At 37.6% G+C, this 24179-nt stretch overlaps 2 protein-coding genes across 3 annotated transcripts in view; both read left to right on the forward strand.

The window, feature by feature from the left end:
• c14h21orf91 (chromosome 14 C21orf91 homolog) overlaps positions 1 to 7632 on the forward strand; it is a 33811-nt gene extending 26179 nt beyond the window's left edge. For both annotated transcript variants that reach the window (XM_030155038.1, XM_030155040.1), the window contains exons 4-5: positions 2812 to 2874; positions 6563 to 7632. In XM_030155038.1, the coding sequence (XP_030010898.1) occupies positions 2812 to 2874; positions 6563 to 6741 (242 nt within the window). In that variant the 3' untranslated portion in view covers positions 6742 to 7632. The remainder of the gene's footprint in view (positions 1 to 2811; positions 2875 to 6562) is intronic.
• Positions 7633 to 16980: 9348 nt separating this feature from the next.
• btg3 (B-cell translocation gene 3) lies at positions 16981 to 23870 on the forward strand. Its single transcript, XM_030154908.1, has 5 exons — positions 16981 to 17051; positions 17947 to 18149; positions 18784 to 18921; positions 20072 to 20264; positions 23319 to 23870. Exons 2-5 carry the CDS (start codon positions 17977 to 17979, stop codon positions 23517 to 23519), a joined length of 705 nt encoding a protein of 234 aa, XP_030010768.1. The 5' UTR covers positions 16981 to 17051; positions 17947 to 17976; the 3' UTR covers positions 23520 to 23870.
• The last annotated feature ends 309 nt before the right edge of the window (positions 23871 to 24179 follow it).

The raw sequence follows: 24179 nt of genomic DNA on the forward strand, positions 1-24179 counted from the left end.
TCGACACCCCTCCCCCGAAGTATCTGTAAATAAAGTGAATAGACCTTTAGCCCAGTGACATCAATACTGCAAACAACCCCGTGGACATTTCCTCTTCACTGGTAAATAAATGATCTTTTAAAATGTGTGTCAGTCGAGGGAGGTTTAGTCAATGCTGCTATTTATTTAATCACAAACGGCAACTCATATGACCAGAGACAATACCCTCCACCACCCCCCACCCCCCCGCCGGCCTGTTTTGATTGATCTTAGGCTGTTTTTCTTTTACATGGTTTACAGGTTTACATGTTAAAACAGGAAGGAACTCCTAATCACTTGTAGCCTGACATCCAACTGGACATTTAGTTACTTCATGGAAAATACCCAAACATTCTGCAGTATCATGTTTATTATTTCTTCCAAATCGTAGCAGACGGTTGGTCCTCTGAAGGCAGCGCTGCCCTCTCCGTGCCTCCTCTCTACTCTCCCTTTCCTCGTTCATTGAGATCTCTGGCGTCTAGAGAGTTCCTCTAACCTCAAAGCAATTATTCATTAAAAGGCAGCAGACAAAACAGTGATGCAAGAGCAGTAATTCATTCTTACCGGCTCTGTCCTTCATACTCCTCTTTCCTGGGATCTCTCCAGAGAGAAGTTAATTTTCCTCTAACCTCAAAATATGTCCTTGGCTCTTTCACATCCACCGCTAAAGCTGCTTATGACTACAGATTCAGCCGGAATATGAGAGAGACTTTAAAACGGCACATTTTAAGCCTCGGGCGCTTATAGTGAAGATGACAGACACTTCACAGGTATAGGTTTACACCACTGAAGATGGACAGACAGATGGACACAGACGGACTGAATATGTGTGTGATTTAACAAAAACAAGTCGTTCAAACATAGGACATATTTTACAGGTAATGAATGAAACCTGACACCAAGGCTGTTAGATTCATTCTAGTCATTTTAGTTCAGGGGCCAGAATACAACCTAATATGATCTCAAGTGGGTCGGACCAGTAAAATAATAAAAAAAAAAGTAAGATTACATGATAAAAATTTTTACATCTACATAATAAATGTGAATAACATGTTAAAACGTACAGCAGGGTGTTGAACTCATTTTAGTTGAGGTTCCACATTCAGCCCAATTTGACCTTAAGTGAGTCGGACCAGTAAAATAATAACATATAATTAATGACAACTCCAAATTTTTCTCATTGGTTTTGTACAGAAAAGTAAAATTACATGAAAATGTTTACTTTTACAACCTATTCTTAAACAAAACACGTGAACAACCTGAGCCTCCATGAACAACCTGAAATTTCCTCTGAAAAACCAGTAGAATTTTAATAATATTATGCCTCATTGTCACATGTTCATTATAACTTACAGATCACAGTGGATCTACAAATACACAGAACATTTCAGGTTGTTCATATTTGTTCAGGATAGTTTATACATGTAAAAATTTTCATGTAATTTTACTTTTTTTACACTAAAAGTGAAAAATTTGGAGTTCTCATTAGTTATAGGTTATTATGATATTCGGATTTTACTGGTCTGTATGTGGCCCCTGAACTTAAATGAGTTTGACACTCTGGACCGTTAAAATGTTCAGTGTTTTTTTTGCATTTCACAAATTCATCCCACGGTCCGGATTGGACCCTTTGGCGGGCCGGTTTTGGGTCACAGGCCATATGTTTGATGCCGCCGCCTTTTAACATTAACACTGTTAATCTCATATCATCAGATCAAGACAAGACGCATTATTTAGAGATTAGAGACTTTATCGATCCCACAACAGGGAAATTCACTGGTCAAGGCAGCAACGAACTAAAGTGCAAGAAGACAAACAGTATAAAATAATGATAATAATACAAATAACTGATGAAGCTCTAACAACTATATATATATTTACGAAAAAGTAGAGTTGTAAGAATTCAGATCGAATTGCAAATTAAAGTTAAGTTCTTGTGACTTTTTTTTTTTTTATTGAAGCTGAAATATGAGCAGATTATAACTTTATAATTAATAGAACCAATAATATGCAATTAATGGATGGATGGAGTCTTTCTTTTTTTTTGGCTCTACTTATAAACCCTTCAAAGTTCCCCCTCAGTCAAATAACACATTTCTTTTCATATAACTGATTTTTTTATTTATTTATTTTTTTAATTCTTTATTCGGAAAAGCACTTGTTACAAAACATCCCTTATGGGTACAGTTCAATTTCTACATGTCAAATGGAAAAATGTTGCTAATCCAAGATTTTTGTCATATATAAAACAAATAAATTGAAAGAAAGAAAGAAAGAAAGAAAAGTGGGCTGGAGGAGAGGGCTTTCTCCATTACTTCATCAATAAGATAAGACACTTTAAGGTGTGTATGTTGACGTTAATCTAAACACAAATGTTTCTCTTGTAGAAGTATTCACATCACCGATGTATTCATTCCACATCCATTACAAATTTAACAGTTTGTCCATTTTGACCAAATAGTGAAAAAGATTCTTTTTGACCCTTAAAACAAAATGTCAGCTTCTCCAGAATGTAAATGTCCTGTTTGATGTCCATCCATTCTTCTGTTGTGGGTGCTTCAGGCTTTAACCATTTTCTACTGATAGTCTTTTTACTTGCTGCCAAAAGCTTTAACAACAGTTTTTTATCTTTCAGATTCATGTAACTGAATATTTAACCCTAAAACTGAGGAACATGAAACCAAACTGATGACATGAGAGTATTCAGAACTTGGGCCTAATGATGCTGTGTCTGTTATCTCATATTCTGCCACATCCTCTCATTAGAGCTGTTGTTTTTTTTTTTCTTCTCAGTGGCCAAAATGAGCATGGATGAGCTTCATCAGCTGAACAGCCAACTGCTGATGCAGATTCAGAGTAAGTGGTTTATCTTTCACATAAACTGTGTTTTAATAGCGTTTCTTCACAAATGAATCCACGCATACGACTCTGTTCCCGCGGGGAAAAGGTTGCGTAAGCGCTGCTCATTAGACTTTACCCAGCGAGTCTGATCCAGACACTGATTCACAACATGAGGCTCAGTAAAGCGGGGGCTAACACGGACTGGAAGGCTCTTCCAGCCAACACATTCTCCTTCCATGTGACCTGCGAGCGCCGCTCAGTCCAGTGCTGTGTGTAGTGTTCGCTCATGCATACTCAGCCTGTCTGTTCGCTCCAGTCTCATCACTCAGGCCTGTTGTTTGGAGGGTACGAACAGCAAAACCAGGCACACAACATGAGCTCATTTAAGCGGAGAATTCTTGTCTGTCGACAACCGATGCACTGGATGACGCATTCCACATGAGTTTCAGCACTATGTGGAATACAATGGCCATGGATGTTTAGACTGAACAGTTAAAATGTTACTGAAATCACATTATGGCCAAGTGTGATCCAGACAGCAGGAGGTAAACATACCATTACATAAACAGTGACCATGTTCACTTGTTCTAAATGTGAAGTTTTTCCCCTAATTTGGAAAGAAACAGTATTCCTGAATTCAACTATTCCACCTCTACTGGAGAGAATCTTTGTTTCCACTCCATTCGTTTGGTGCAACCTGCAGTAAAACCTTCTTCAGATGCTCCTAAAATAGGTTTAATACTGTTTATTCCCACGTTTAACCATTCAAACCAGGTCCAGTTGTCAGTTTGTCACCATTTACTACAATAAAACATTTATCAATATATTCATGTTGTGCCTTATTAGAAAGCTTAGATTCTCCCCAAATGAGTCTCTAGTTTTATTTAACAGTATTCCTGAAGTCAAAATATAACGAGGCTTATGCTGTTGGGGGCCGACACCAAGGGTATATCCCTGTAGAACACAGATGTCAAACATGCGGCCTGGGGGCCCAAACCGGCCCACCAAAGGGTCCAATCTGGCCCTTGGGATGAGTTTGTGAAATGCAGAAATTACACTGAAGATATTAATAATCAAGGATGTTAGAATCATTTTAGGTCACTTCAATCTCAAGTGGGTCAGACCAGTCAAATACTATCATAATAACCTATAAATAATGAAAACTACAAATGTTTCTCTTTGTTGTAAGTGTAAAAAAAAATAAAATTACACAAAAATGTTGACATTTACAGACTAGCCTTTTACAAAAGAATATGAATAACCTGAAATTTCTTAAGAGAAGTGTGTGAAATTTTAACAATATTCTGCCTCTTATTAAATGTTTTGTGTATTTGTAAATCCACTGTGACCTATAAGTTGTGATGCATATGTATAAATGATAAAGTAAGGCGTAATATTGTTCAAATTGCACTTATTTTTCTAAAGAATTTTCAGGTTCACATTTGTTCATGTTATGTTCAAGTCCAGTTCATAGATGTAAACATTTTCATTACGGAATTTGACTTTTTTCACTCAAAAACATAGAAAAAATCTTTGGAGTTGACATTATTTATAAGTTCTTCTCCTATTATTTATATTGTTTTACTGGTCCGGCCCACTTCAGATCATATTAGGCTGAATGTGGAACTGAACTAAAATGAGTTTGCCACCCCTGCTGTAGACAGTCGATATGAACTCAATTTTAGCTACATCGACATGATAGTGGCAGAATAATACTCAGAGACCCAGTTTTTTCCATAAAACTCCACCTAGTGAATGAAAATGACCTCATATGAACTCTGGATGGTAGACAGAACATGGACATTTGTAAGATGATCAGTATGTACCAAAATGAATCTCAATCAGCCTATTATTGCTTGATTTATGTCCAGAAAACAGATTTTCAACTAAAGTGCCCCCATGTGGATGACTTATAAAACTCATAGAGAAGCTGAAGTCGTTAAGGTTCTTCCACTAGGGGTCCACTATGTTGGTTATCAAGGGAGAAGAAACCCAACCAAATCTGTCCTAGTTATCACCAAAACACCAAGGAGATCGAGCGGCAGTGGTGGTTTCAGGGATATAATTAGTGAAAGAATCACCTGGATAGTGATCAAAACTAATGGGACTTCTTACCCGTTTGGTGTCATGAGGTCACATGACTGGTCACATGACTGGTCACATGACTGGTCCATTCCATCAGTAATTCTATTCATGTAGTGGAGGTTGTGTTTTATCCACAAACTAAAAAAGGAAATGTTCTGAAACTAGAGGTTATTACCTTTAAATGAGGTGTCATTGATTAATTTTGTCCTTGTGGTTTTTCAGGTATAAGCTTTAGAACTTGGTGAAGAGGAGGAAAATTAACACAAATTAGGTGGAATTAAAGAATCTGACGATGTACGGCATACACTGTTAAAACGACAGCTGTCAAATTTAGGAAACTATTAAGAATAACTGTGGAACATAAATGTGGTTCAGAGACGCTCCAGACATAATATTACTCGTGATTACTTTTATTTTTTTATTGGAAATGAAATGAACAAACGCCCTTTTTCCAATAACATTGTGACTCCTCCCACAGCCCCGGTGCCTTTAAAACCCCTCTTCATTTTATCGAACGTGCTTCATATCCTCATCTTCGTTTTAGTGTTCATGATCCAAATTGATGCTTCGGTCGGTTTCAAGGGGGAAATGACAGTTAATGTCAGGTCTGGTTCTGTGAAGTGGCGTCTAACAGCCGTGAAAGCCTCCACTTCAGGGCGCGTCGGTTCAACAGGGCAGATGGGTTCGGTTATTACTCATCATGAATTATTTAGGGAGAAGGTTTTATAATCAACTCGGTCCATTGGATGTTTCCTGTCCATAAATGGTCTGTTGAGGTTATTTATCTCACCGGCCGATAGGCCATGAGTTAAGACGCTGTGTCCGGCAGCATCTTCGTCGTCTTTATTCATTTCTTCAAACAGCTTTTGTAACGAAACTACTGGTCAGATTCATTTCAGATTTTATATGTAACTTATAACATGGAAATGGTTAGAGATATCAATACAGTTACTATTGAGCACTAATAGGAAGTTATATATGGACTTACATTTGGGTCCATGACCTTTGACCTTGAGTGACCTTTAATGGTCAAACTCCAGTGTCTACATTTCAACAGTCTTCTCTGAAACTACTGGTTGGATTCATTTCTAAAGTTTAATGTATTCTCCTTGGGACAATGTGTACAAATTTTGTTCACAGTTTTGAGAAATTTAGATTTTCAAATTTTTGACAAATTATTCAACATATTCAATATTTGCCTTTAATTATAATGGTCTATATTTTGATGGTTTATAACATGTAAATGGTTACTGAAATCAATCTAGTTCCTGTTGATCGCTGATAGAAGTCATATATGGACTTTGAATTAGTTGAGTTTTCCTCCAGTGAAAGTACCGCCCACTTCTATTGTCAGTTTGATCTCCTGCATCAGGACCACAGGACTGGAACAGAGACAGAACCTGACAACCTCACACATTCAGCTGGTACTGATTCTTGACAGAACATGTTGCTGGCATACAGGAACACTGCTCCTGTTTTTGTGGTTATCCTCAGGTGATGCTCTTTCAGTCGCCACATATTGTTTGTTTCCTCCAGTTGTTTGTCTGCGTGTACGTTGACCTCGTTGGTGGATTCCAAGCACTGATCGCTGTTTTTCTTTTTCTTCTTCTTTCTCCAGAGGTGTTCGAGGAGCTGACCGAGGCCGTGCAGGAAAAGGACTCGCTGGCGTCGGAGCTCCACGTTCGCCACATCGCCATCGAGCAGCTGTTTAAGAACTGTGCCAAGCTGCCGTGGCTGCACATCAGCAGGGCCGGCGTGAAGGCGAACAGCGGCGGCGGCGTTGGCCCCGTGGACTGAGGCGGAGGACGGCGCTTCATTTTTGGGCCCAAAGGAAGGTGGTGAACACACGGAGTGACTTTGACTGCGGCGGCACTGAGCTGTCGGCTTTGCATTAGAGCGGCATGAAGGGCCGGTTTGACACGGCGTCCGTTCTTGTGGTTGCAGTGATGATGCAAGACTTAATGGCGGTTTGCAGTGGGTCTGGGATGTGACTCGATTTCAGACGGACGACCCGGGATGCATGTTAATAACCGGCGAATTGGGCCACAGCGTTTCCACCGCGGACGTGGATCTGGACTGTGGATGTTTTGGTTTTTCTGCTCTGGTGTCGATGGATCTTCGTCTTCAACACCTGTGTTCAGCTTCATGCAAACAAACAAAGACAGTCCAGAGGTTTTACATTAGCGTCGACTGACGGGTTTCCCTCTTTTATTTTTCATTTTTTTCACTTTTAGTTTTACATTTCAAGTTGTTTTGTCTGCTGGTTTTATCAGATGTGGGTGTTGAAATAAGGGGAGAAGAACTGCTCATTGTCCTAAATATTTAATTGACTGGTGCTCTGTAAGGAGGGGGGAGCGAACACAGACGTGATTATTATTTTACAGCGAGGCTCGGGTATTTGTGCATATTTGATGCGGATGAGTTGGAAATTGTCCGTCATTGTGATTCCGCCAGGCGCTGCCAGCAGTAGTTTTAAAACCGAGATGAGCTTTTGCGCGGCTGCATATTGATGATGCGATCGCACAGAAAACAAGCACGTAAACAGACACGATCATGAGGTAAATAATTGTGTTTTAATGTTCAGTCTGAGGCTCCGTTCAGACCGCAGGCAAATGTGGCCCAAATCCGATGTTTTTGCCCATACGAGACCTGTATCCGATCTGTTAAAGACAGTTTGAACAGCACAAATCCGACCCAGACCACTTTCATATGTGGTCCTAAATCTGATACGTGTCTGATATTTTGCAATGTGACTTCAGTCTGAACTACCAGGTCGCATTTATCCGACCTTCATGTCATTGAAATGCGACAATTCTGCGTCCCAGGAGGAGGAACGGCGGGAAAAACATATTTATTTCTGTAAACACAGTGCATGCCTGCGTGGTCACGTGTTACATCAGGACCTCTTTTGCACATGCGGGTCACTTCAGGGTCGCATTCAGTTCAGACTCAAAACTGATAGAAGTCGCATTTAATGTGTAATTGGAACAAGCACACAAAAAAAATCGGATTTCACCAAAAAATCCAAATTGTGCGTTAAGACCAGCTGTCTGACCATAGCCAGAGTTTAATTCATCTTCATGTAAAAGAAAATGCAAAAAAAGTGTCACCAGTTTTCAGTGGAAATAATCTCAGCCGCACGAAAATATGGCCACACCCATGAACAGCCTGAAGCATGACCTCGACACACGAATATCAGGACGGGAAAATGAATGCAAGACCGTACGAGTCCCACAGGTTGTGTTTGTAGCAGTGAATGAGCGGGTGGAAACAAAAGGACTTTTTCATCTACGACACACCCTCTGATCCCACCTCTGGGTTTCCTCATTTTTACCTCTTCAATCTGTTCATTTCAATATTTGCTGTCGCTGATAAAGTTTAGCACAAATGATTAGTTTTATAGCCGTCGAGCACAAGCTTTAAGGAAAAAAAAAGGCTTAATTAATGAGAGAAAGTGAATCCAGCTGCCAAACCAAAGTCTGTATTCTGTTTTTCACATGCGTTTGGCTGCCTGACTCGCACCAAAACAGATGGAAAACGTAGCTTAGTTGTTTTTAACATTTGTGTTCTTCAGACAGGGGTGGGCAGCCTGTGGCTCTGGGGCCACGTTCAGCTCCATGTGGCTCTGTCAAAAAACAAAAAAAAACATATGGAAATGAATAATACTTTTAACAATGTTTTTAAATGCATTTTGCTATTATTGTCTCAACCATGATGTCATTCTGACAAGTCTGTCCAAATGTAGACCGTACTCCAAATGAATCAAAGACTAGACAAAGTAGCTTTGAAAGTCGTCTACTTTTTAGTCTAACGGCTCCAAACGCGCGATGGACTGTTGGTGTCAGTTTTTTGTCCGTCCCGAAACAATTTTTCAAGAATCTTCTCTAAAGCCGTCAGCCAGAATCCTGTAGGATCCAGGGTCCTGTTCGTCCAACGGTACATTTAAAGGTATTAATTGACATTGGTTTGACTGGTCACTCAAGGTCAAAGGTCATGGCACTAAATGAAAGCCCACGTGACTTCCTATCTGTTGTCAATAGTAATTATATGAACTGTTATGAAGTTATAAACCAGTGGTGATTTTTAACCCTTTCATGGATGAATTTTGAGAACCTTAGTAAAAATTTTTTCCTGTTTTTATTCCTCTTTAGGCATTAAAAAAAATGTGATGGAAATTTTTTATGAAGCTATTTTTCATGGAGTTACAAAAATGTCCACGCCATGAGTTTAATATTTGAAGCAGAGATTAAAACCGATCATTGAAAAGTGATGTACTGTTTGAAAACTATGAAATGAAAACATTTTCCATGCAGCTCACGTTTTACCGTACTCTAATATTAGTTCTTACCCACTTCATGGAGATAATATGCAAAAAAAGCCCAACTTTTTGATTAGGGAAATAGTTAATTACAGTCTAACAACAATTAGCAGTTGATTTCCACTCAAACGTGTCAGTGCAGATCAGGTTCATCTAGAACAGCAAAGTTACAGTAATGGTCTGAATGTCAGTGTATTATGGGATGGTGCATAAGTGTCCACTGTGTCAACTGATACGGAACTAAAACAACATAAAACATGGATATACAAAAGAACAGCTGTCGAATAACTGTCCGCTGTAGTGACCAGTATGCATGAAAGGGTTAAATTTCAAAAATTCATAAAAAATGCAAAAATCAATATTTCTCAGTTCTTTAACAAACTTGGTAGACCTGACCCCAAAGAACCTCTGCTGTGGATTTCAGCTGATTGTGGCTGATGGTTTTGGAGAAGAAGTTTCTAGAAATCTGGACATATATGACCCGGGGTTTGACCTTTCAAGATCATTCAAGGTCAAAGGTCATGGCACCAAATGAAAGTCCATATATGACTTCCTGTCTATTAGAGCTGCAACCGATTAATCGATTAGGTGCTTGAAACAAATGCAAAAGTTCCCGATTCGATTAACTGACACAAATTGACGGAAGGGAAATATTCTGTTGCAGTTTTCCTGAATGGAAGCTTCTTTGTGCGTCACAATAAGCGTCCGTGTGAAACACAACAGTGGAACCAATGTTTAACAGCAGAGAAATGAAGGAAACAAAGATCTGAATCAGGAGAATTGTGGCTGAATGATTTTTTTGGATCACTTTGAGTCCATTAATCGGTTGCAGCTCTACTATCTATTGCAAATAGTAATTATTTCAATATCGTCAGCTGTTTTGAAGTTCTAGCAGTTTGAAATGTCTCCCATTATAAACCAACGGGGATTTTTTCCAAATTAGAAAAATCCTAAAAAATTCCAAAATCATTATTTCCTCAGTTCTTTGACTAAACTTGGTAGACCTTACCCTAAAGAACCATCGCTGTGGATTTGAACTGATTGTGGCCGATGGTTTTGGAGAAGAAGTTTCTTGAAAAGTCGTTGATGGACGGACGGACGCCAGCTGATACCAGTAGTCTGTCGGACCTTCAGGCTGTCGGACTAATTAATACTTTCCACAAACTGCTGGTTAGTATACTGCACAGTGCATTTATGACACTGAAGGTCTTCTAATGTTCTCTCCACGTTGGCCTTCACAAACCAGTCAGCTGTGGATGCACAACACAATAATGTCTCTGTTTGATTTGGTGTAGTTTTGTAAAAGCATCCACACTTACTCTCAACTTTATTCTGAACCAACTTCTCCTGAAGAGCGTTTTAAACAGTCACCACTGTGAGGTAAAACATATAAGAGTGTGTTTGGACTCCAGACAGTTTTTTTTTTTTCTATTTCTGTCCTAAAATGTCTTTTTAAATAGTAAAGGTTGCCGACCCACGTCTGTTTTGAAAACCAATCATCGGTCGTACGTTTGGGATTTGTGTTCATTTTCGTTCAGTATTCATTCATTTCAAACGCTCCCGTCGCCGTTTGTGTGAGAGCGGCGATGATGTCACAGCAATACAAGCGCGGTCATGTGGTTTCCTGTGCCTCCGAAGCAGAAGGACACAGGAAACAACAGTGTGAATATGAGCTGATTATTATTATTATTATTACTCCACAGGAACCCTATGCAAGAACGAGACCCAGACAGAAGCCTTATAACGAGTCGAGTTCACAGTCACACCAGTCCGATGAACTGGGAACGAGCCGGTGGTTCATCCAGCAGATGTTCGTACAGACTCTCAGCGTTGTTAGTCTCTCTTTGTAAGAGATTCCATGTATTTGACCCCTTTAGGGTTGACGCTTTTGACTCCATTTGAACCTTTCCTTTCTGAATACCCGTGTGTTTGGGTGCGTTCGAGTGCTTTGAGTGTTTCCATGAACGGTCCGTCATGCAAACCTTCATTTAGTCTGAGCTCAGTGTTTGATTGTGTTGGACTTCTGAATTCTGTCGCTTTTATTTACAGCGGAAACAAACGACGAAAACATTTTTATTTTATCGTCCTCTCTCTTTTGCCGGAGATGTAATAACCTGTTACGCTCCTTGACGGCGCTCTTCAAACAGCTGCTGTGGCGTCGGTGGAGGCTGCTTTTGTGTTGTGGTATTTTCAGTTCTATTTATTGTGTGTTTATGGACCTTACACAGCCTGTGTGACTTGTGTTTAAGTGACAGTTTGTATTGTTTTTTGTTATTTCAATAAATTGAAATTATTTTTACTACATGGTCTCATATGGTGTTATTTTCCTTATGATTTGATGGGAGGGGTCACACTTAAACAGTCACTTTATTGTCCATGTCTGCGCCTTAACTTCGGGAACTTTTCTAACTTTTATATCCAGTGATTTTTATTCTTCTCAGGTTGTGTCTGCATTTATGTTTTGTACCTGAGCACGATCAGGGTTGTCAAACATGCGGCCCGTGGGCCAAAACTGGCCCATCAAAGGGTCCGATCCGGCCCGTGGGAGGATTTTATGAATTATAAAAATTAGACTGTCGATATTAACCCTTGAAGTGCCAGTTTTTTTAGCTTACCAGACAATAGACTGTTAGCTACTGTCGTCATGCAGCGTCTGTCATCCGTTACAAAAATTTCAATCGTCGTCTTCTCTGAAACTACAGTTCTGATTGACTTCAGACTTGGTATACAGCTTCTGTATGATGATGTCAACAAAAGTTAGTGAAATTATTTGGATCTGATTCTGGATTTGGTGCCACTTTGAAAAATGTCCCCATTATCAGAGATAGGAAGTGGATGGATGCAATAACTCAGTAAATCTAAATGATCTCCAGTGTAAATGTCTCCAGTCCAGCCCTGATGGGGAGATGACCCAAACATAATGTCCACATGCTGATCAGGATCTTCTTCTGGATCTGGAACTGACGCAAAATTTAACATGGGCTCAATGGGGAAAACATTTCCATCGTCTTCTTCTCCTAAACTCCAGTTCTGATTGACTTCAGACTTGGTCTACAGCTTCTGTATGATGATGTCAACACAAGGTATTGAAATTATTTGGATCTGGATCTGATTCTGGATTTGGTGCCACTTTGAAAAATGTTCCCATTATAACAGATAGGAAGTGGATTGATCAGTATCAATGATATCAAGTGTGAATTTGAATTTTTTACAGATCTGATTGGAATATGAGCAAAACATGGACTATTTCTGTAATAGAATAAATGCACAGAACTGGGGGAGAATAAATGGATCTGGATACATTTCCCAAAGCTTTGAATTTGGCCGGTAAGCTACAGGGCCATTGGTCCGATTTTTTTGGTTTAATATTCAATTTTGAGAGCAAGGTTTCAGAAAGCTGTTTCATTCAGTTCTGCTGCTTGTCGCAATATTACGACTTTGGTGCTTAAAGGTTCCAGTTCCAGGTTCCAGTTTAATTATTCGAATTCTGAGTGATTTATTACAAAAAAAAAAAAAAACAAACACAAAAAATGTTAATATTTTCCATATAATAAATAGTAGGTAGATGAAACGGTGGTTATGATTAGAGCCTTGGATATGTTAAAGGTTAGACACAAAATGTATTTGACTGCATTCGTACTTTTTCTGTCGTATCAGATACTCCGTCTGGTTTCCCTCGTGGACTTCCATCAGAACACGTTTTTGAATCTCACTGCCATTAAACTATAACCGTACTTTTTCTAATGTCAGCATTTTATTTAGAAGAAAACTAGTGATATTTGACATTTTTAGTGTTCCACCAGTTTTGACCATTTCCCCATTGTATGCAGATGCATGAAATTCAAGAATTTCATGCATCTGCCTACAAATGTTTTTTTTTCATAAATCTCTTAAACAAATTCAGACCTGCAGACCTGAAAAAATGTTGACGTATGATGGTTTAATAGTAGTTTTCGTGTGTGTTTACATTTTTGCCACTGAGGTAACCAGAGTTTGAGGAGGGCATAAGGGTTAATTCAGGTTCTACATTCAGACCAGTATGATCTCAAGTGGGCCGGACCAGTAAAATAATAACATAATAGCTCATAAATAATGACAACTTCAAACTTCTCTGTATTTTAGTGCAAAATAGTAAAATTACATGAAACTGTTTACATTTACAAACTAGAAGCACTCGGAGAGCGCAGACCTCCGCCAAGGCTGATCAGTGCCCCCCCCCCCGATCACCACCAAAATTTAATCATTTCTTCCTTATCCCATTTCCAACAAACCCTGAAAATTTCATCCAAATCTGTCCAGAACTTTTTGAGTTATGTTGCACACTAACGGACAGACAAACAAACAGACAAACAAACCCTGGCAAAAACAGAACCTCCTTGGCGGAGGTAACTATCCTTTCCCAAAAAATATGAATAACCTGAAATGTCTTAAAAGAAATAAATGTAATTGTATCAATATTCTGCCTGATACTAAATGTTTTGTGTATAATCTACTGTGATGTGTAAGTTGTAATGAATGTGTGTAAATTGTAGGTTGAGGCGTAACATTATTAAAATTGTTCTTTTTCTCCTAGAAAATTTCAGGTTCTTCATGGTTATTCACTTTTTTTTAAAAAAGCGTAGTTGGTTAATGTAAACATTTTCATCATGTAATTTGACTTTTTTCACAGAGGAAAGTTTGGAGTTGACATTATTTACAGGTTATTTGACTGTTCTGGCCACTTGAGATCATACTGGGCGGTATGTGGCCTCAAGTGAAATAGGTTTGACCGCCCTGGTTCAGATAAATAAATAATGATTAGAGTGAAATCACATTTTATATGCAAAACCAAAGATTATACATTTCTGGTACAATATAACAACTTCTGTCCAAATATGGGAATAACTCTCCCAAAAAAAACCTATTACAGGAAGAAATGGAAGAAATGTCAGTAAAAGCCACAGAAGAAAACAGATCTTCCAAGCTGAAACAGTGAAATGTATATACACATATTTAATAAATAAATAAAACATATTATGTGTTTTTGTTTCGTTTCATTTGTTTATTTTGAGCATTTACAAAATACATGCAAATTCAAAAAAAAAAAAAATCATTCATCTATACTCAAAAAGGAGTGGGAAGAAGAAAAACTTATTTAATCCCACCCCCATTCTCATCTTCAAATAACTGAACATAATAACTTTTAAACACTCACTCCTGTCCTTTGACTTCAAACCAGAACAATGAACAAAATAGAACAAAACAGGCCTAAACCAAATTAGAATGAACTCATTTGACAGTATTTACATTTTAGAACCAAAATGTGTGTAAAAAATAGAAACAAAGTACGTTTCTGGTGGCGTTACCATGGTAACAGTTAACCATCAACTTACATGAGAGTAACTACATACTAACAATGGTAAAAACAAAAAACTGCAAAACCACAAGTGGTAAAGAACAGCAATAACTACAGACCAACAATGGTAAGAAAAACAAAAACAAAAAAAACTACAACAGCACTAATGGTGAAGGCAGCACATCCCAGCGATGGTCAGAACAACAGCAGAAGGTAGAGGACAACACAGACCAACTACGTTTATCATGTGATGAATCAGTGAAAGCTCATTGACTGTGCTGTTACTTTTACTTTTACTTTTATTTAATAACTTCACAGTCCAAAATATTTTGAAATAACTCATACTTTCACTTTTCAAAGCACAAATAAAGGCTTTCCTGGGAACAAACACACAGTGGCAGTGGCAGGTTGTTCTGTCTGATAGATGGGGGGCTGTCGCCCCCCTGTGGACAACCACAGCACTGTGACTGACAGGAGCAGTCACTTCTGGGAAGTGGAGTCTGTTATTAGGTAACCATAGAAACACGATCACACAAGACTGTGAGCGTTTTTATTCTGAGACACACTCTTAAAACCTGATGCATTCAAGGAGGAACACAGGTTATTTAAGTGTTATGTGGTTATTCTGAACAAAAGATGGCAAAAAAAAGAATCTACCTATAATATAATATGTTTTGTATTATGTTTGTCTGAAATAAACTTAACAAACTCTCAGTTTATAGAAAAACAGTAACTAGCTGCAATGCATAACAAAAACTGGATTGCAGACTTTTGTTAAATGATGCAAATGTGTCGATGTTGTGACTACTTTCATCATTTACTGCCAATTATCATGAAGATACAATGATTAGTTTTAGACAGTTTTTCCATTTATGTGCAGCTTTACGTCTTTTCTATTGATAAAATGTGTTTTTTTTTAATGTAGGATATAATAATATAAAGTCACTTTATCGCTCTTTTTTTTTTTGAACAGTGAGCATTGAACAGTATATATACATAACAGTATACATCAAACAAGGGTAGAAAGTTTCATGATTCACAGAATATTTTACATTACAAATATATAGAAATACATGTAAGTAAAAGGAAAAAATAAATAAATAAATAAATAATAAAAAAAATAAAAATTGCTTGAGGTATAAATAGAAATTATACAAATTAAATAAGATTATACACTTGACTTTTTTTTTGTTTTATTTGCTTTAGAATTTATGCTGTTCTTTAAATTGTCTACATAATTGGAAAAAAGGGCTTTGAAAACAGTAATGTTTGGACGTTGATGTGCAAACTTGGAGCAATGAATGTGAAATTTGGTTAAAAAAAAAAAAAATTCAAAAGGTTGATAATATATCTTTTTTCTGGAGTTATTTTATCAATTTGTGATTGGCCAAATAAAATGTGTTGAAAGTTCAATTTACATGAAGAATCAATTTTTGTGTTTGTAAAATTATTTAAATCAATCCAAAATATGTGTGTCGGTGCAATCCCAAAATAAATGATATATTGTTTCTGCTGCGTTGCTGCAAAAAGAACAAAGAGTATCAATATTATTTTTATATTTTACCAGATAGGTCTTCACCGCATATCATCTATGGATCAATTTAAAAGTAACTTCACGTACCTCATTAGTAATAATACATTTCTTTGACAGGATCCAAGTGTTTTTCCAGTCTGTCATAGTAAATATTATTCCAATAAAAAACAGCTGCAGGTTTGGAAACAATATCTCTTTGAATAATTTCTCTAATACATTGGTTAGTGGCTTTATCACTCAATAAAGGACAGATGTTACCTATATATAAATAAATAAATAAATAAATAAATGTATATATATATATATATATATATATATATATATATATATATATATATATATATATATATATATATATAGGATTTAGTTTGGGGAAAATACAACTTCTACCTTTAGGAGCAGACATCAATAACCTTCTAACTCCACCTGGTATTGCATCAAAAACTACGGCATATTCTTTTGGAGTGACAGGGAAATCCTAAACAGATAAAAACTCTTCATAAGAAAAAAAAAAAAAACTGGCCATTATCATTAAGCAACTGACTAACAAGTAAAATGTTTCTGTCAACCCATTTCTGAATGTGTAAGGACTTGTTCTTAACCTTAATATCCTGATTGTTCCAAATGAAATATTTATGGGGAGAAAAGCTGTCCCTTTATCTCTTTGTCCTTTGCAGATTTCATAAACAGATGCAATCCAACAAACAAACACCACATGTTTCAGCAGTGACTCATACCCGTGACGACAGCATGAGTCACTCATTGACGAGCAGGTTCCTGTCCAATGAATGCGCTATATTTTTTGCTTACAGCCAATCACGGCCGTCGGTGGGTGGGATTTCAGCTCTTTTTCCGTTAGCTAACATCTCTGCACTGCCATTCATTATTTGCTCTCACGGTTGATGGGACCAGAAAGTTCGGTAAGTTATTTTATTATTTATACTTGCTTATTTAACACACTGAAAATAGACGTAGAATCATCTCTTAAGACAGGTTAATAATTTCGGTGCCGTGTGGTGATATTTATGGGACAGTCGTAATGTTAGCTAGCAACGTGACAGATGTTAGCTTAGATGTTGATGCGAAAAAAGTGTCATATTTTAGAAAAATAAAGCCGATAAATCCAGTGGTTTAAGCGCCATTCTCGGCTTAGATATCGGTTTTTAATTGTGTTTTGGTGGTTTAACGTTTGTGTGTTGATTAAGTTAGCCTAACTTGCTAAGATAAATTGCTACGTGCTGTGGTTAACGGAGTGCGGTGGAGCGTGGCTAACCGGAACTAGTGCGTCACAGCCCGCCTTTCTGGAACATGATAATCCCCGGAGACCGTTTCCCCACAGCACAGAAAAGACACAAAACCAAGAGTTGGCTCTGTTTGCCTCCCTTTCTCACGTATACGCCGAGTACTTTGAATTAAAATAGTCTCTAAACCCACAGCCAGCTGCTACACATGAATTCAAAATGAATGGAATGAGAAAAACAAGGAGCACTATTATTATTATTATTATTATTATTATTATTATTATTATTATTATTTAGGGTATTTCCTTTGTCAAACAGAGTAAATTAGACTTTCTTAATCGTGTACATAGACCTGAGCAGGCTTCTAAAAACCTGTATTTTCTTTCATATAGAGGTATTTATCTGCTATTTAATAAATGATGAGATTAGTGTTAATACTCCCCTCGTAAATGCTGCCATCTGGGTGTGAAGACGGTTTAACTGCCAAAATAATGATCACCCCCTCAAAGGCTTAATCGTGTTTTTCCACCCACTGTCTATCTAACGGAAATCTCTCTTTTTTTCGTTTACAGAGTCTATCAATGCAATGAAACTCAGGTGAAACATGAGGAAAGAAATTGCAGCTGTGGTATTTTTTCTGAAAAGGCTGGTCAAAAAGGGGGACAAGTTGGACTCGGAAAAGGTGGATCTTTTTGTGGAGAGGTTGGCAGTTGCTCTGCAGGAGAAGTTTAAGGGGCATTGGTATCCAGACAACCCCAGCAAAGGCCAGGCATACAGGTATGATCATGACAGTTTTAGAGCTGTAACCAGTTAATCAATTAGGTACTTGAAGCGAATGCAAAAATTCACAATTCGATTAATTGACTCAAATTGATTGAAGGGAAATATTCCATTGCAGTTTTCCTGAACTGAAGCTTCTTTGTGCATCACAGTAAGTGTCTGTGTGAAACACAACAGTGGAACCAGTGTTTAACAGCAGAGAAATGAAGGAAACAAAACTTTGATTCAGGAGAATTGTGGTTGAATGATTTTTTTGGATCACTTTGAGTCGATTTATCGGTTGCAGGTCTAGACAGTTTTATTAAATATAGTCAGTGAGAATCAGGGTTGTACAAAATTCAGAGTTTCAGAATTTAATTCAGTTCACTGGATGAATTTGAATTGACTCCACCCTACAGGATGTTGAATAGGAATTGAATTCATTGCAGTTCAGAGAAATTCCTTCTTATCAAATATCAGTGAGATTGTGATACTTAGAAAAGTGGTGGGCTGTCCATCTGTGATGCCCTTGACCTAGCCCATTAGTAAGACTGAATAAAGTCCAGATGTACTTTTTGGTCATATCAGGTCTATGTTCCTGCTGGTGTTTTACAGATGTTTTTAAATCTGTCGTATGTTTTGTGGTTTCCAGGTGTATCCGTGTGAACAGGTTCTGCCGGCAGGATCCAGAGCTGCTTCGGGCCTGTCGAGAGAGCAGCGTCCGATACGACGACCTGGGGCTGCCACGGGAGTTCAGTCTGTGGGTGGATCCAGGGGAGGTCTGCTGCAGGTGAGGCTTCAAACAAATGCAGGGTTTTGACTATTTAATGCATTAAAAACTAAACTTAACAACTAGACAGACTGATGGAATTGTATCTGACAATAATAGAAAGGAAATTATCATATCAATGTAAAACATGTATTAAACGATTGAGAATATTATAATATAGACGTGTAAATAATAGAATACAGTCCTTTAAATGTCCATCAGGTATTCTGTTTCTAAATTATCTTAAATTTATGTTACTTGTCAGAAATAGTTGGGTCTTTGTCGCTCATAAAAATTAGGTTTATTTCTCAGTATAGATGGATTGATTGATTTAATTGATCCCAAACTGGGAAATTGTAGTGTACCAGCAGCATGACACAGTAAAAATAGAATACAAGTATGGAAAAAAAAAAAAGAACGCAAACACACTATACATAATAATTTAAAGGTATAAAAACAGACTGGGAAAAAAATCTGGACGATCAAACAGGAAGGTGCAAATTTAAGTTTTTAAGTGTAACATTTCATGTGTAATTTTCAGATTTATGTCTGTTTCAAACAACAAAACCCTGCTCTTTTTACAAGGCACATTTAGAGATGAGATAGAACTTTATTGTTTTTACAATAGGTCAAGGTTAGGTTTATTTCTGTAGCACATTTACAACAACCCAAAGTATCCAAAGTACTGTAAAAGGATATAGGTAAAAATACAAAATATAATAAAATGAATAAAAATAAATGGATATAAATGATGAGATATGTTAAAACAGGTAGAATACAGTACAGGTACGATAGCGTCAAAATGTTATTAAACAGCTCTGGTATGACAGTAAATGTAAACCAGAATAATTAACGTAGACTAATGATAAACCAGTCTTCAAATACACGACCAGTTGGATTTATGACAAATTTTTTCACTTCATTGTCTCAGTGGTCCAATTATTTCCAGATCTTTTGTGTTTCTCGTCTTTGTTCACTTTTAACTGTGGTGTTTCCGGATTCTGCCTCCTGTTGGTTTATATTATTCATGAACGCTCCATTATTCAATCATCTGTCCCCTTTCCATCCCATAAACTACCCTCAGACTCTTTTTACTTGTGCATTTTCTGCTGCTTTCCTGTCGTTCTTCGTGTTAATTGTTTTTTCTCTTTTACTCTGTCTTCTTTCGCAGATATGCCGAACACAATCCGTGCTTTTCCGTCGCCACCTTTTCCACCGACGATGAGGAGGATAAAGACGTTGCGAGGAAGGTGACCAGTGCCCTGGAGAGGGTGACGTCCGACTACCACTCGGGTTCTTCTTCCGATGAGGAGAGTTCACAGTGTTCTCCTGTTACCGTCCCCAACAGTCCCTGCACTTCACAGGTATTTTAATATTCATCACCACCTTAGTAAATCCTGAGCCAACTGACGGCTTTAATTTTTATTTTCTCAACTGTTTTTTCTTATAGTCTGTATAAAATCTTTAAGTTTTACACCTGGAAACTCAGGCCAGTTTTATTTTTCTGCTGCATTTGGGTGGCGTCTTAATATTCTAGACATTGTTTGGTTTGTTTTCAGTGAATGGGATGTTGTTGTGTTCTTGGTTTGGCCTTTTCAGTGTTAAATGATTAAAAAATGAGCAGGTTTGTTTTGTCGGTACTTGTTTCTGTATCTTCAGGTGGTGTTGCTCTTCACTTCTTCACTCACAGAATACATTTTTAGTTGTTTTTCTGGGCGACTGTTTATCACATAGTCGGACCATATTTCTGTTTGAAGCAGTATTTTCTCTGCCATGGCAGTTTTCATCTTCTGTCAGTTCATTTTCTCTTCTTTTATTTAACAGATGATTTTTTATTTAGGTGTGAAAGTCCAGATAAATACTGCATCAGGTGTTGTCAACTGCACATGTCCAAGGGCTCAGACGGTTACAAACCTAATTAGCCTGTTATTAGTATTCAGGGTTAATGACTAGCTGCATATATTCTGCAGGGACTGATATGTTTGGAAAAGCTGTAGTAAAACAATCTGAAAATAATAAGAGACTCAGTGTGAGTTTGCTTAAAGTAGTGTCAAAGTTTTACCAAAATCTGAGAATCATTGTTTTCTTTTTAGCATCTTATTAAAAGTTAATAAGAACAAAAAAAGGAAGGAAGAGGAATGGCAGATGCAGGACTACATATTATGGGTTTCTATGGATTTAAAAAAACATAACCTCTGTGACTGATTGTGTGTAGATTGGTGAATTTACGACCTACACTTAGGGTGTATTCACACCTACCACGTTTGGTCTGTTTAAAACAGACCAGAGTTCGTTTCCCCAGAAAGTCCGGACTTTTTTTTTAGGTGTGAAAACAAACATGCGAACTCTGATTCAAACCAAACAAGCTTCCAAATGGACACTGGGCCGGTTGACTTCTGGTGTGAATAGAACTGACCTTGAACTGAACCGAACCAAGGAATCTTGCGCCTTTTTGTGCTTGACGAGCCACCGTAGCCGTTGGAAGTAGTCGAGGTTTACGGGTGGTCAGAGCGAACAGCAGCAGCTATGAGCTGTGGACAGACGTGGAGCAACGAGGAAACTGAGTCTGCCATTGACATTTGGTCAGATGCTCGTATTATGAAACTGGCTCTGACTGAGCTTTTCTTGAGTGTTAACATCATTTTCGAAAATTTGTGTCTGTAAAAATACAATTTATATTCCGAAAATAATAACTGTATGTAGGAGCACCACGATTATTTTCATCAACACCGGCCGTCTGTGGTTCACCCCGCCCCCGACTTTTCTGTCCAATGCTAGCGCAGTTCGTCACATGCGTGCTTCTGTTCACGCATTTTGGTCCACTTGCAAAAAGTGCAATGTGAATGCGATCCGACCCAAATGAAAAAAATAAAGTCCGCATTTGATCCGAATCAAATAAGCGGACCAAAGGACTTTTCAGGTGTGAATACACCCTTAAACACACCATACATTCTGCATGTCTTCAACTCTGAAACGGAGCTCAGGAGGCAGCGATGGTTGAAATCTGTACAGATTTAATGGCAGAAAACAGCTGATTAAAAGGAAATATTTGTCGGATTTTTTTTTTTTTTTTTTTTTGTTACTTCTGTGCGTTGTCCTGATAAGTGGAAGCAGCAGTGTGTTGTTTTTGTTGCTGATTGTCGGATAAACAATGAGTTTACAGCCTTTAGAACCTGCATGTCAGATACAAGATATGGACAAAAATATGTGGACACACTGAATTCAGGTGTTTCTTTTCTAACAGGGGTCTGGGATGCAAAACAAGAAGGACTAATGTCAGAATATAGTTTTATATTATGGGATAAATATCATTGTATTGGTTAGTTCGGTTTAAATTGTTATCTTTGCTTCAAAAATGCCTCAAAGATTGTTTTGACTTAATTTCTCTCAACACTGATTGTTTTTTTGTTGTTTTTTTATCCATGGCTGAGTTTAAATGTTCTACCTCTATATTTCTGAACTATTTTTCATGTTCTGACTATAAATAATAGAGCTGCAATCTATTAATCGACTCAAAGTGATCCAAAAAAATCATTCAACCACAGTTCTCCTGAATCAAAGCTTTGTTTCCTTCATTTCTCTGCTATTAAACATTGGTTCCACTGTTGTGTTTCACACGGATGCTTATTGTGACGCACAAAGAAGCGTCAATTCAGGAAAACTGCAATAGAATATTTCCCTTCAGTCAATTCGAGTCCATTAATCGAGTCATGAATTTTTGCATTCGCTTCAAGCACCTAATCGATTAATCAGTTGCAGCTCTAATAAATAATAATTTTCTACCACAGCTAACCTTCTACACTCTTCACATCTCACTTGGGAAGAAAAATCTCCCATTAAACTTCAAGGAAATATTGACGTTTATAAACTATATGGACATAAATATTGGGACACCTCATGTCTACAGCTGTAACATGTCCTGTTCATGATGATTTGAGATAAAAACGTCAATATTTCGTTAAAGGTTAATGGGAGATGTGAAGAAAGTAGATGTTTAGTTGTGGTAGAAAATTATTTATATTTAACATGATATAAAACTATATTTTGACATCTCTGAGGTATTTTGGAAACAAAGATAACAATTGGAACCAAATTAACCAATGCAATGATATTTATCCCAATATAAAACTATATTATAACATTGGTCATTATTGTTTTGAATCCCAGACCCGGTAGAAAACAAACAGCTGAAATCAACGTGTCCACATACTTTTGTCCATATAGTGTACATATCTCATAGGTCAGTAAATAATTCCAACCTTTTAATCTCATTTTGGATTATTTTCAGTGCCGGATGCATAAATACTTTATGACCTAAATACAGAACACATTGTATGTCTGAACATCCTGCGTCTGAATGTGAATCTGCCTCGGTTTAACCCCGTCTTTCCCTCCTATTGTTTTTTTTTTTTTAAAAGATGATGAATCCGTCCGCTCCATCGTGGCATCCGAAGAGGCCGGTCCAGGGCAAAGGTCACCCCTCTCCCAGACCTCAGTTCGGCTTCAGACCTCGGAACAAACCCCACCACGCTTTGCGGCACCTGTGGGTCCCCCCCGGGTACCGCCGAGGACCCGGATACTGGGACGCGCCCCCCAACCTGGCTCACTGTTACAGTTAAGAATCATGGCTATGGGCACACTGGACATTAAAGCTGGAGAAAACACTTAACATGACTGAACCATGTTTTTAAACAGAACTTTTATACTTTAAATATTGTTTTTGATAAAGAGAAAAACCAACTTTTGCACTTTAGACCATTTGTTATAGTTGAAATAAACCACTTGTATTCATTTAGATATTAAAGTTGGAGTACTACACCTGTAGTTATGGACAAGTACTGTATTTTCTACTATGGGATGTTAACGTTGACCACTTTGTGTCCTTTGTGATGATTTTATTTATTCAGTGTGTAGATGTATAGGCTTAAATTTATGGGGTTTTATTAAACACAGTTTCCAGGCATCTTGAACACTTTGTTTTGTGGTGTTTTACTCGACTCGCAGTTAATTAAAGTCTGGTCATGTCTACTATTGCACTGAAGGCAGATGGTTCAGTTACATACTAAAAAAACTAGAGTTGGAAGTGAAGTTAAAGTGACATCATCATTGTACGACTTTGAGCTAGCAACATAAACCCTCATTTATCACATCAGACGTAAATTATGTTGTGTTTTTCTTTCCAACCTCAGCTGAGGAGGATTATGTGCATTTTATTGTCATTAAGTAAATAAAACAATATTTATGCATAATAAGATCTGCAGTACTGAATATTATTCCTA

Source organism: Sphaeramia orbicularis, chromosome 14, assembly GCF_902148855.1.
Source record: "Sphaeramia orbicularis chromosome 14, fSphaOr1.1, whole genome shotgun sequence".
Taxonomy (NCBI): Eukaryota; Metazoa; Chordata; class Actinopteri; order Kurtiformes; family Apogonidae; genus Sphaeramia; species Sphaeramia orbicularis.

Excerpts from the sequence above, each read along its gene's own strand:
- btg3 (XM_030154908.1), top strand. The coding sequence starts at position 17,977 with ATGAGGAAAGAAATTGCAGCTGTGGTATTTTTTCTGAAAAGGCTGGTC. Across the intron at positions 18,150-18,783 it reads AGCAAAGGCCAGGCATACAG|GTGTATCCGTGTGAACAGGT; the intron begins GTATGATCATGA and ends TGTGGTTTCCAG. Across the intron at positions 18,922-20,071 it reads CCAGGGGAGGTCTGCTGCAG|ATATGCCGAACACAATCCGT; the intron begins GTGAGGCTTCAA and ends CTTCTTTCGCAG.